The 11,882-nt window shown below is 34.6% G+C and overlaps 1 protein-coding gene across 1 annotated transcript in view; it reads left to right on the top strand.

Annotated features, from left to right (window-relative positions):
* Positions 1-11,882, top strand: part of LOC408865 — a 125,639-nt gene that overhangs the window by 65,741 nt on the left and 48,016 nt on the right. Inside the window, exons 6-9 of the mRNA XM_026440916.1 lie at positions 429-643; positions 1,289-1,544; positions 2,100-2,354; positions 3,018-3,148. Of these exons, the coding sequence (XP_026296701.1) occupies positions 429-643; positions 1,289-1,544; positions 2,100-2,354; positions 3,018-3,148 (857 nt within the window). The remainder of the gene's footprint in view (positions 1-428; positions 644-1,288; positions 1,545-2,099; positions 2,355-3,017; positions 3,149-11,882) is intronic.

Raw genomic sequence — 11,882 nt, 5'->3', positions numbered from 1 at the left:
CAATAAACGTGTATCTAATTATATATACAAAATATAGTAAATATTTAACGCTTGCACGATAGAAGGATATCGAATATGCTTTTTCGGATGGAGCAAACATTCGAAATGGAATAATCGAAGTAATAGTAGTGTGCTGAATTATTTCGAGAGATAGATATATTTGACGAGTATCGAAATTCCGACGTGGAATGAAAATTTACATTTTTTTTTTTCTCGATAAACAACGAAAAATAATTACAGATCTATATCGAAATCCGATTTTTAATTTCGAAAATTCCGAAATTTAAAAATTCTCAAAATCCAAAAAATATACATATAGATATTCCTGTCGCTTTCGATGCGTCAATATTAAAAAAAAAAAAAAAGAACTATCGCAGCGTTCTAGTAACTTTTCGCATAATCGTCTTTGCCCTAATTATCTTCCCTAGGAGGTACACGGTGCAACAGCAACAGCAGCAACGCGGTAGCAGAGGTTACCCGGGTCAAGCGGGGACGAAAGGTTTTCGTACGGGTGCCCCTAATTGGTCCTTCATCTTCGATCCCGCGGGACGTCTCTGTTACTATTGGTCGATGGTCGTTTCCCTCGCCTTCCTTTACAACTTCTGGGTCATCATCTATAGGTTCGCCTTTCAAGAAATAAACGGTTAGTCTTTCTTTCCCGCGATTCCCGTTTGATTCTTTGTCTCTCGGTTTTCGACTCGATGATTGGACGGAGATGAATCGTTCGCTAGGGATATTTCGCCCGTCCTTAACGATTGGTAAATTATAAGGATTTTCTATCCTACAACGAATGAACGTGAACATATACGCGTCGCGAGGATTTCCTATAATACGGCGAGTGACGTGAACATATGCGTCATGGTGGATTTCCTATAATGCGGCGGGTGACGTGACGTACACATCATGGCGGATTTCCTATATATATATATATATTATACCACGAATGACGTACACGACGCGTCATATATGTAGGCGTTTTTTCTCGAGAAATATAAAAGATTCTTCGAGATTTCGATTTTTATCTCGCATACGCGTTTGAATTTTTATTTTTTATTTTTTTTTTTTTTTGCATTTTTCCAAAATTTTTTTTTTTTTTTTCCTATCGAAAATTCGATATATCGGCGGCGGGGATATTATCCTCTTTGATATTTGGTGACGCGTTGAATATATTAACGGGTGAAATTTTGTTTCGTTTAAATTTTCATTAAAATTTCGTTCGATAAAATAATGATTAAATGTATACGTATATTTTTTTTTTTTTTTTTCATATAAATATTATTTTGTCCAGGCGAAACGCGGTGGGTGTGGTTCTGCTTGGACTACTTCTCCGATTTTTTATACGTACTGGACATAGTGTTTCACATCCGAACCGGATACTTGGAGGACGGTGTCTTGCAAACGGACGCGACCAAGCTACGAAATCACTATACGAACAGCACTACGTTTTACATGGACATCCTGTGCCTGCTGCCCCTCGATTTTTTATACTTATCTATAGGATTCAACAGTATACTTCGAAGTTTTAGGCTCGTGAAGATATATCGGTAAGTGAGCAAACGACATTAACGACTGAATTTATCGTTCGTTTATTCGATTCATCATTAATAATCTTCGTACTTCGTATCGTTCCATATAATTTTCCTTACAATTCATTATTCTAGACTGTAATAATCGACTGTATAAATCGTTTAATTATTTTTCCTGATAATCCGAATTTCCAAACGACACTCGAAATCGTAAAGCAACAACGAACGATGTATTTCGAGTTTCAGTTTCGACGACGACACTTTTATCGAAATGTCGAAACGAGAGAGTATCCACTCTCTTTTTTTTTTTTTAAACGATAAAAAAAAAGTTCCACCATGACAATGATATACCGCGCGCGATATTCGTTTACGTTCTATAATAAAAAAAAAAACTTGCAGGCAGAAGAACTTTTTTTTAATTCCGATATCACGCGATAAAGTGATCAAAAATAAAAAAAAGAATAGAGATCCATAATTTCTACCGACTTGATATTTTTTTAATTCGATTATTTGAAAAAAAAAAGGACAACAAGAATGAAATAATATAAGAATCTTCTTTTCCTACGGAACCAGGTTCTGGGCGTTCATGGACAGAACCGAGCGACACACCAACTATCCGAATTTATTCCGCTCCACCTCCTTGATACATTATTTATTGGTGATCTTTCACTGGAACGGGTGCCTCTATCACATTATTTATAAGAACAACGGGTTCGGAAGTAAGAACTGGGTATTCAGCGATTCCGAGACAGCGGACGTGGTGAAACAATATTTGCAAAGCTACTATTGGTGCACGCTGGCCCTCACCACCATCGGTGATCTTCCCAGGTAATTTTGTCTCGTTTATTCTGAAGAGTTTTTATAGAAACTTATTTACAAGAGATACGAAAATTGAAACGATCGTAGTCGAAGCGAATTGAAATCTGTATAATATCGATTTTCTTTAAAAATATTTTTCTGAACATCAAGTGAATAATATTGGGGAAGAATTTATTTAATGAAAATAATTCAAGTTAGATTCAAATGCAAAGCATTAAATATCCTCGACAATCTTTTCTCGTTTAACGAAATAGTGATAAAAAGGATGAGATTGAAAATTATAAAATGAAAAAAAATTTTCTACTTTTCGTACTATTTAATGAATCGTTGTATCTCGCGAATTTCTGATGCAAAGTAATTACTTTAAATTTACAAAAAAAAATTTATCGATAATTCGTAATGATTTAAATTAAAACGGATGTTATATCCAAAATTGAAATTTAAATGCTTTTCAACTGTTGAAATACGACCGATCAATTATCCGTATTAATTCTTTGCCTGTATTTTGTTTAATCCGTTGCACATTACATTGAAACAATTATTTTGTTATACATTTTCTCCGATATTCAATGGTGAAATTATAAAAAATTATCTCTCTGCGAATATTTGTCAATATTTGCAAGAGGAGGAGAGAACGTAGCAACAACTCATGTTTCATTTTATCTTTTCCAGACCGAGAAGCAAAGGCGAGTATTTGTTTGTAATAGCTCAGCTGCTGTTCGGCCTGCTGTTATTCGCCACGGTGCTCGGACACGTAGCCAACATCGTAACGTCCGTGAGCGCGGCTAGGAAGGAGTTTCAAGGTGAGCGAGAACAACAAACCCAATTACAGTTTCCTCTCCCTTTGTTTCTTTTCCATTGGCGAAAAAAGAATCGCCGCGATCGATCGTAATTCTGAATTACGATCAGAAACGTTAAATCAATTTTTATCGATTTTTACGGTCCTCAAAGAGAATAAACGAATTTTGAATTTGTTAAAAAAGATGGATTTCGTATATTTAAAAATTCTTAATTCTTTTTATGATTGTCAATTACAGCGAATTCAATTTTCGAATTTCGAAATATTCACAAATCGTATTGAAAATATAAGTTTCGAATATTCGATGCATTTGAATATCGCGGATCATCGAGCAGTTCTATCGAAAGAAGTAACGAGGAAAACTTTTTTCTCAATTTTCTATTCAGTTTCCTCGAAACAATTGATATATAATTTTTGCTCTAACGAATATCGAATGTAATGAAATCAATCTCTTCATCTAGAAATCTTGCTATAAATTTATCGATATATACGAGGTTTAACATTTCTGTGAAAATTAATACGTTGTTACAGCTTGTGTTATTTTATCATGAGAGTTTTCACGGGATTATAATGCAAGATTAATATGAGTAATTATAATGTGAACTTCTTAATCAAGATTCTGAAAGGATCGGGTATTTTTGTGGCAGAGATTCGACGAAAGCGGATTGGCGAACGTCGTAAATATTAAACGACGCTGGAGCTTTTTAAAACGATCGCGAAAAAAAAAAAAGAACGCATCGAAGCAATTTCGCGCGGAAAAAACACGTCGATTTATATGTCAAACATTTTCAAAAGTCGTATCGAGAAAACATTTTTTCCCGACAAAAACGAAAAAACAACTATTAAGATATACGTTTTCATTTCCATTCCTTTAAAATTGAGATATCCCAACAACAAATTTCTATCTTTCTATATTTATATTATATCCATTAATCTTTGTTGATATAACGCAAATTTTCCAAAAAGTTTTTTATTAATCGGATTTTAACGATAAAGATTTTATTTACGTATGAAATATGGATTACGCAAGTGTGTGTATCGTGTACGTAAATCGAAACGCAAATTATATTTATCATTGATATTCAAGTTATGTTTCTTCAATTAACAGAATATATTGATACGAGGAAACCGCCGATGTTTTCGATAAACTCATAACCTATAATTTATCGATAATTAACGGGACAAATTTGCATACAGAATGTGTATCGAATAAAAGTTTAGAGAAAAATGGTCGCAATAATTTGTGACGGTTGTAAAAATTTACAACATCATTGTCGTTGAAATTTCGTTTTCGCGCGTTGCACAGTCGCCATTTCTCGAGACTCGCCGCGTTTAGCGCGGTTCAACCGTGCTCGTAAAAATCTTGAATCCACTAACTCGGTCGAAGTCGAATACGCTGGTGGAACTTTCCTCCATACAATACCAACATTCCTCGACGAAATTGCGAACGGAGTGATTCTCTCTTTCTCGCGATTAGAATCCCAAGTATATAGAGATGGTATAAGGAACTGGAGGAGAGAACACGGTGGTTCGAAACAATCGAGAAAGGTGTAAAAATAATTTATACTCGATTAAGATAGCCGTGGCGAAGAACTTAATCCGGTAGTTGCAGCGTTGCCGCGTTCGCGTATCCATTCGCCGCCGCAGTTTCGCTCCCGTTCGAGCGCGTTGTATTCGAAAACTAATGGAAGAAGGGGTTTGAAATAGTTCCGTTTAAATGGAACCGAACCCGCATTTACTTTTGTCCCAGAGTGGACGTGGAAAGAATTTTTATCATTGGGATATTGGAACAGATTAAGTTTCGATTCTCTTTTTTTAAATGTTAAATAAGACGTCTAAAATATAATATACTTATGAAATTAAAAAACTACGCTTTCAATATCGTATACATAATACGGTTAAATCGAAGTGAGTAAATTGGAAATTTTTATAAAGGCAAAATTCGCCGCAATTTTTCGTTAAAAAGGATGATCGCACGGTGACATAATATCCAGGCGAATAAATCTTAAAAATGCTTCTCGTTACGTTAGGGGGAGAAAGAGATTCCCCCCTCGTCATAATCGTGCAAGGGACGAGAATGGACGGGTGACGGCGTAGGATGGATTATCCACGCCGGTGGGACGAGTGCTTTTTTACTTGAGCGGTCGTTGACGAATCGCGAGCATTAACTATATCCACGGTGCGAAAAAAAGGAAGTGGAAGAAACGTACTTTTGCCCGATGCGAACGACGAGGACGACGAGAGCGCAAAAAAATGTCGATGTGGTTTCATAGAACGACGAGGGGAGCACGGATCCGCGAGAGCGCAATGATCGTTACGAGATAATACGGATCGGCCCAACGTTTTTTCTCGACGAACCATCGCTCCTCGTAAAAACGCATTTAAGCAACGTTTCAACCAACCACGGTTTGGAAACGTGAAAACAACATTTATCGTAATTGCACCCACCGCTTTCCCTCCCCTCGAGAGGATCGTTTATATATAGCTGGTAGCGATAATTTCGAGCCAAGAACGAGCGACCAGGGACTCGTTCGATCAATATTTGACGAGGATATTTTTAGGGAACGTATCGTGATCTTTTCGATTTAATCCGTCTTGCTCCGTTTACGACGTCCAAAGAAGATCCGATTTCCTTTTCTCTGTTTCTTATTTATTTACGAAAAAGATTTTTTTTTATCAAGATATCGGCGCGTACGAAATTGCAAAATGATAAAAATTTCCTTAATTTCGAGAAGTTAAAATATTTCGATTGCTTAAAATTTTACTTATTATTCGTTTATTATAAAATAATAAATCGCGCTTTCTTACAAATTATAATTTTTTTTCTAATTTCCAAGAGTTAAAATATTTTTAACTCGATAATTTTCTACTCTTGCTTTTGTGCCATTGCTCGTTAATCGACGTGGCCACTCTCGTCCACGTTCGTGAAACCGGATCGTCCATCGCTCTCAAACAAGATTCTCGTGACGTTTCACATTCGATCCACGTCGGATTTTAACAGAAGCTCGATACCGAGCGGGGAAGATGACAGGAGAGTTGCTCGAGGAAACTTACTTACTTGACCAGTTTACTTCGAACTTCCATTTTCCATCCTACGAGATCCAAACTAGAATTTCGAAATTTTAGCGAAAAGCCAACGGGCCTGCGGTGCGCGCGCCACGCGTAGGAAGGGGAACGAAATTACAGAGGGCGCTGAATTTGCTGTCGACCGGCGCAAATTCTGTGGCGTGTGAAAGTAATCGTGGTGGCGAGAGCCCTGGAATATCGTCCTCGAGTTGATTGCGGACAATTACGACGCGTTTAGAACAAAATGTCAGGCCGCTATTTTTTGGAAATTTTTAATTAATAATGGAATTTCTAAGTGTGAATGATCTAAAGGTGGATAAAAATTTAATGATTCAAGAGATGATTGGTTAAATTTAAATAATATCATTCGTTTAGAAATTAATCTTTCTAAAATAATAAAAATTAAAAAAATTATTCTATTTAATGAAATTATTGATCCTATAGATGAAATTGAATTTTCAACAATAATAAGAGTCTGGATAATCTGAATAACGTCGTGGTATTGATATTAATTCTAAGAAGTGTTGAGGAAGAAAATTCTTCTCAATTTTAAAGATTTTAAATTTTAGATCTCGATATTTTTAAATTATTATCAAATTTCCATCCGAATTTAGTTTCGCGATTAAATATATGGATATTAATATATATGCTAAAAAGAAGTCTAGCCGAATTAAGCAAATTTTACACGAAACGAGGGATTTTTCTTTGGAAAAAAATTATTCAGCCGGGGAAAAAAGGGAGATATTTTGAAAGAGGCGAAATATCCATAACTTTTCCCCACAGTATATGGAATAGTATATAAAATTTAAAAAACGATTTATTCCAATTTGTTTTAATTCGATTTGTATTCGAAATTTATTTTTTTCAAAATCAATCCACAAATTCAACTTTCAAAACAATTTTCAGATTGTAAATCTAGATTTTTTCCAATTTTTACAATTTTAAAAATACTATTTCAAGATGTACAATTTTAAATATTTTAATTTATCATATAATTCCATTCGCGAGAATTTTTTCAAGACAAGTCATTCGATTAAATCGTGAAAGGATTAATATTGTGAACTTGTAATCTCGAGGAATCTCAAGAAAGAGTGAGAGAGAGAAGGCGAAACGGTCCGTGGCGATCTCGTAATGGGTGAATTCTACAATTTCCTTGGGGGAATTGGACCAAGTCTTGTCGACGGGGAGAGGGGGGGGGGAAGGCGACGCTGATGGGATATAAAATTTCATTTCGCCCTCCCCCCTCCCCCGCCACGCCTAAATCCACGCCTGTAATTCCACCTCGCGTTCCAGATTTCACTTTCGATAAACCCCCTTTATCCCCTTTAATTGACCGTTTATCCAATTCGCGGATTTAATGGCCTCCTCCCATTCCCACATCGATGCTCTATAATTGTTTGTTTTAAACGACGAGTGCAAGAACGAAAGGTCGAAATGTAAATATATTTATAAATTTGTAAATATATTTATATATTTAAAAATTATAAATATATTTGTAAAATTTAAAAAAAAAAAAATTATAAATATATTATAAATATTTTTACATATATTTGTAAATAATTTTTTTTTTTATTAATATTTATAAAATTGGTGATATTATTATACGAACGTCGTAATTAATCTTGTGCACAAATTATATAATAAAATGAAACGCGTTGTTTAAAAAATAGAAATTTTCTCCTTTTCTCGGATATTCAAAAAAATATGCTATCTCTCTTATAAATTTCGTATCGAAATGTTTTTTCATTTCCGTATATTTTCTTTTTAATATATAAAATAAGTTGCAGTATCTCTTCAACAATTCTTCATAAAAGTGAACATAATGTCAATTTTATTTTTTTTTTAATAATATAATGTAATAAATACAAATAGTAAACATAGAAATTAATCTTAAAATAAGAACTTGATCGGGCGCGTGAGAGAGACAGTAAGTTTGAGAGAGAGAGAGAGAGAGAGAGAGAGAGAGAGAGAGAGAGAGAGAGAGAGAGAGAGAGAGAGAGAACGACTCATAACTATTTACCGGCGCGATAAAATTTTCATTCGTCCAGCGACGAGCCAGTTTTTAAACCACAATTTGCCAAAGTTTGTCCCCAATTCCCGGTTATTTCAAATTTTAGTAGTAGGTAATCGCAATTTTCAGTGGAGACATAGTTTGCAGTTACGATTATGGAACGCAACTGGGAGCTCGTTTTCGAGTTATAACTCGAAGAAGAGGGGAGACGAGGGGGGAGAGAGAGCGAGTTTTGCCGTTCCGCGCTCCGAGAAAATGGGTGAATACGTTTGCTCGAATGAAGGGCCGTGATAGAAAGGAAAAACGCGCCGCGGAAATCTAGCCTCGTATATGCTAAACAAAACTCTTTCGCGCTTCTCTCTAGATTTAACGAAGCATCGTGGTAAACGTGTTCCACTCCTGTTCGAATTCTGATGCGCGAATGAATAATCGATGCCAAAAATTCCTTTCGAATGTCGAGAAATACGTAAATGATAGTAAAATGGATGATTTAATGTAAAAATCGATATAGTTTGTGGAAAAGTAATTTTTTTTTTTTTCCGAAAAGAATTCTGACAATTGTTGCTTGCAAAATAAACGGAAATTTTTCTGGAAAAAAAAGAAAAAAAATCGTTCTTAATCTCTCATAATTTTATTCGTAAAATTATGTCGAAAGGAGAAGAGGATATCATAGTCAGTGTTTTCGTGATATCTTGAAATTATTACTCCTCTTGGTTTACACGAATCCGCAGGAAACGCTTGGATAAACATAAGATGTTACCGTTGATTAAGCAGCGCGTTGTTTTGATTAATTGGCTTTATGTTCGAATATAGGTGATCTGTACAAGTGTGCAGGACATAAACTAGGAACAGCTAGTTAAGCTGATAAATTGTAAGATACGTGTCTGGTAATACTCGTTTCGAATGGTGTGTATCCGTGCAATAAGCGTGTGACAGCTTCGTAACTCTCCAATGGAATCAACATGCCAAGGTTTGAAAGTTATTGCAGTTAGTCTCTAAGCAAATCTAGAAAAGATCGATGAAGAAGATAAATACGATTGTTTCTCTCGTAAAACGTTTCCTTTTTCCTTTTCATCGTTAAGATTTTCAAATACCAAATTCTGATTCGTTTATTTATTACTCCCCTTGGCACGTTTACAAGCGTTATATGGAAGAGCAAGCGTTGTAATTGTAGGAGCTGCTATTGGACGAGATAAAGAATTAACCTCCACGGACGTTGTTTTCCTACAGTTTAGTTGCAAGTATGGCCAGGTCATTATGTTTTAAAATCCTGAACATCGTTTTCCGTATCCCGAGTCTACCTAAAAGTAATTTACTTATTGTAAATTATTATTCACTGGTGGAAAGAATGCGAATTTGAAAGGAAAAAGGAAAACATCTATTTTCATTCAAATTCAAAATTATCTGTATTTAAATCTCGATACATTAGTCATAGAATCCAAAGGTATTGATATAATGTAAAAATTTTTTTATTTCGCATTAATATAGTTTAATTTATAAATGTAATTTCATATTCGAATATACGAATAAGATATATTATAAATAATTTCAAAAATATTTCAATTTTGAATGATTATTTTAACTTCATGTACGAAAACGAAAATAATTTTGTGACGTTGAACATTCAAACTATAGCTCGTCTACCGTTATATAGCCGTGTGGTGCCAAGAATGTCAACAAAGCGTTTGAAGTGGGGATAGGCGGTCCTAGCGAAGGACCCCTCTTGCCCCTGTGCCGTCCTGCCGTGCTTCTTTCCACCAGTAAACAGTAGTTTTGCAAACTAACGTTCGAGAGAGTCTTCGAAGCGAGCCTATGAGAACGCTCGATTTCTGCATCGTGAATTCGTTCCGTTCGTTACTTGGAATCGTTATTTTTTGCCTTGCTTAATGCTTATTATTTGTTTGCACGAACTTCGACAAGGTGAAAAAGAAATCATTCTGAAAACATCGCTCAAACATTAACCAAAGTTAAAAAAGGAATAACTGGTTAAAAATTTCAAGTAAAATTAATTTAAGTAATTATTTGAGTAACATTTTCATTATTATTAAATCGAACAATAAATTATCGAAATAATTTTATTAATTCAAGAAAATAATAATACGACTCTCGCTTAAATCATTAAATATTGACATTTTTCTCCTCTTTTAAAAAAATACTCTGCAATTAGCAAAATTTTTCTGAATTTATACGCAAGCAGAGGAAAATTCTTCTAAAATAGAGAACTACGTAAATTAAGCTACACACATTTTTTGATATACTTCGATTTCGAGCGGATACAAGCCTGTGAAGTTTTACATCGATATTAATAGAATAAAAGTGAAATGGAATCGAGAGAGAAAAATTTTACGAAATTAATCGATAAACCTGCCCATAAGAGCGACTGTCCGTTGACCCGCGGTGAACCACAATACTAGTAGCCAGCTGACTAACCTTCCACCAAGCCAATATTAATTTCATTAATTATGCACCACCGTGTTACGATATTAGCGCCGGCCATTTCGCTTTCGAGCATAATTTCCTCGAGAACCGGTGGTAATTATTGCGAGAACCCTACGTCGAGAGGGCGACAAAGTTCGTTCGTGGTCGTTGATGCTGACTTTCGAAAATAAATGTGGTGGATTATTTTATCGAGCGTTGTTGTCAATTTTACAGATTGCAAAAAAAATGGAAGAAAATCGTTAAAAATTTTCGCGTTACGATTAATCGATAGAAAATGGAAAAACGATAATCTCCTGGATATATGTAATTTATTTTTCGAAACTGAAGAAATTTCACCAAAAAAAAAATAAATATTCGAAAGATTTTTCAGTTTTCAGAGAATTTAAAAATTTCCATGGATCGAAAAATATTATCCGTGAAAGGAAAGGACTTGTTTTAAAATGCATGGCTTAAAATTACGAGCCGAGCTTGTTGTCAATGTGTGTAAACTAACTTGTTCACCGACTATCCACGAATTTAACGTTCAGACTTTCGGACTTGGAAAAGCTAAATTTTGGATCAAGCTGTTCGATTAATTTTTAATTTATTCCGTTCTTCCCCCGTTAAACGTAATTTCTATATATAATGTATACTCTCGAATAGTTAATTCGAATTGTTAATTTTTTTCTCAAGAAATTAGTAGAAATTGAAGATAGGATGACAGAAAGTCCGAGAGAAAAACTGTTTTTTTCCAAACAACTTAAGTCTGCACGGATAAAATTTGTTCCAAAACTTTGCCCGCGTTTTACGTTTGTTCGATAAATACATTCCTCTCCTCGGTTACCCGAACTTTATTATTCATACGGAAAAAACATTTTTGCGGAAACAAAAAAAAAAAAAAAAAAGGAGAACGAATTCATCCAAATAGTACGCGGAAAAAAATATGTGCAAAAATATTCAGAATATCGTTGGATTAAAAAATAAAATGTAAGAATTAATTCCTGTATACGTAAAGAGAGGAAAATAAATTTTTTTTATTTCTAGTTTTTCTTAATTGAAAAAAATTAAAGGAAATAGAAAAAGCGAGAATTTAACGTTTTCCCTCTCGTCGAGTGGATATTTTTCGTTTAAACCAGAGATTAATATTTCCCCGTATATTCGCATGTCTGACCGATCAAAGAAACCGAAGAAACCGGATTTTAAGATTTTATAAATTAAAATCTCCATCTCCCGTTTCGAATAT

Source organism: Apis mellifera, linkage group LG5, assembly GCF_003254395.2.
Source record: "Apis mellifera strain DH4 linkage group LG5, Amel_HAv3.1, whole genome shotgun sequence".
Classification (NCBI taxonomy): Eukaryota; Metazoa; Arthropoda; class Insecta; order Hymenoptera; family Apidae; genus Apis; species Apis mellifera.
Note: the sequence above shows the minus strand (reverse complement) of the source record. Positions and strands in the feature narration are given on the sequence as shown.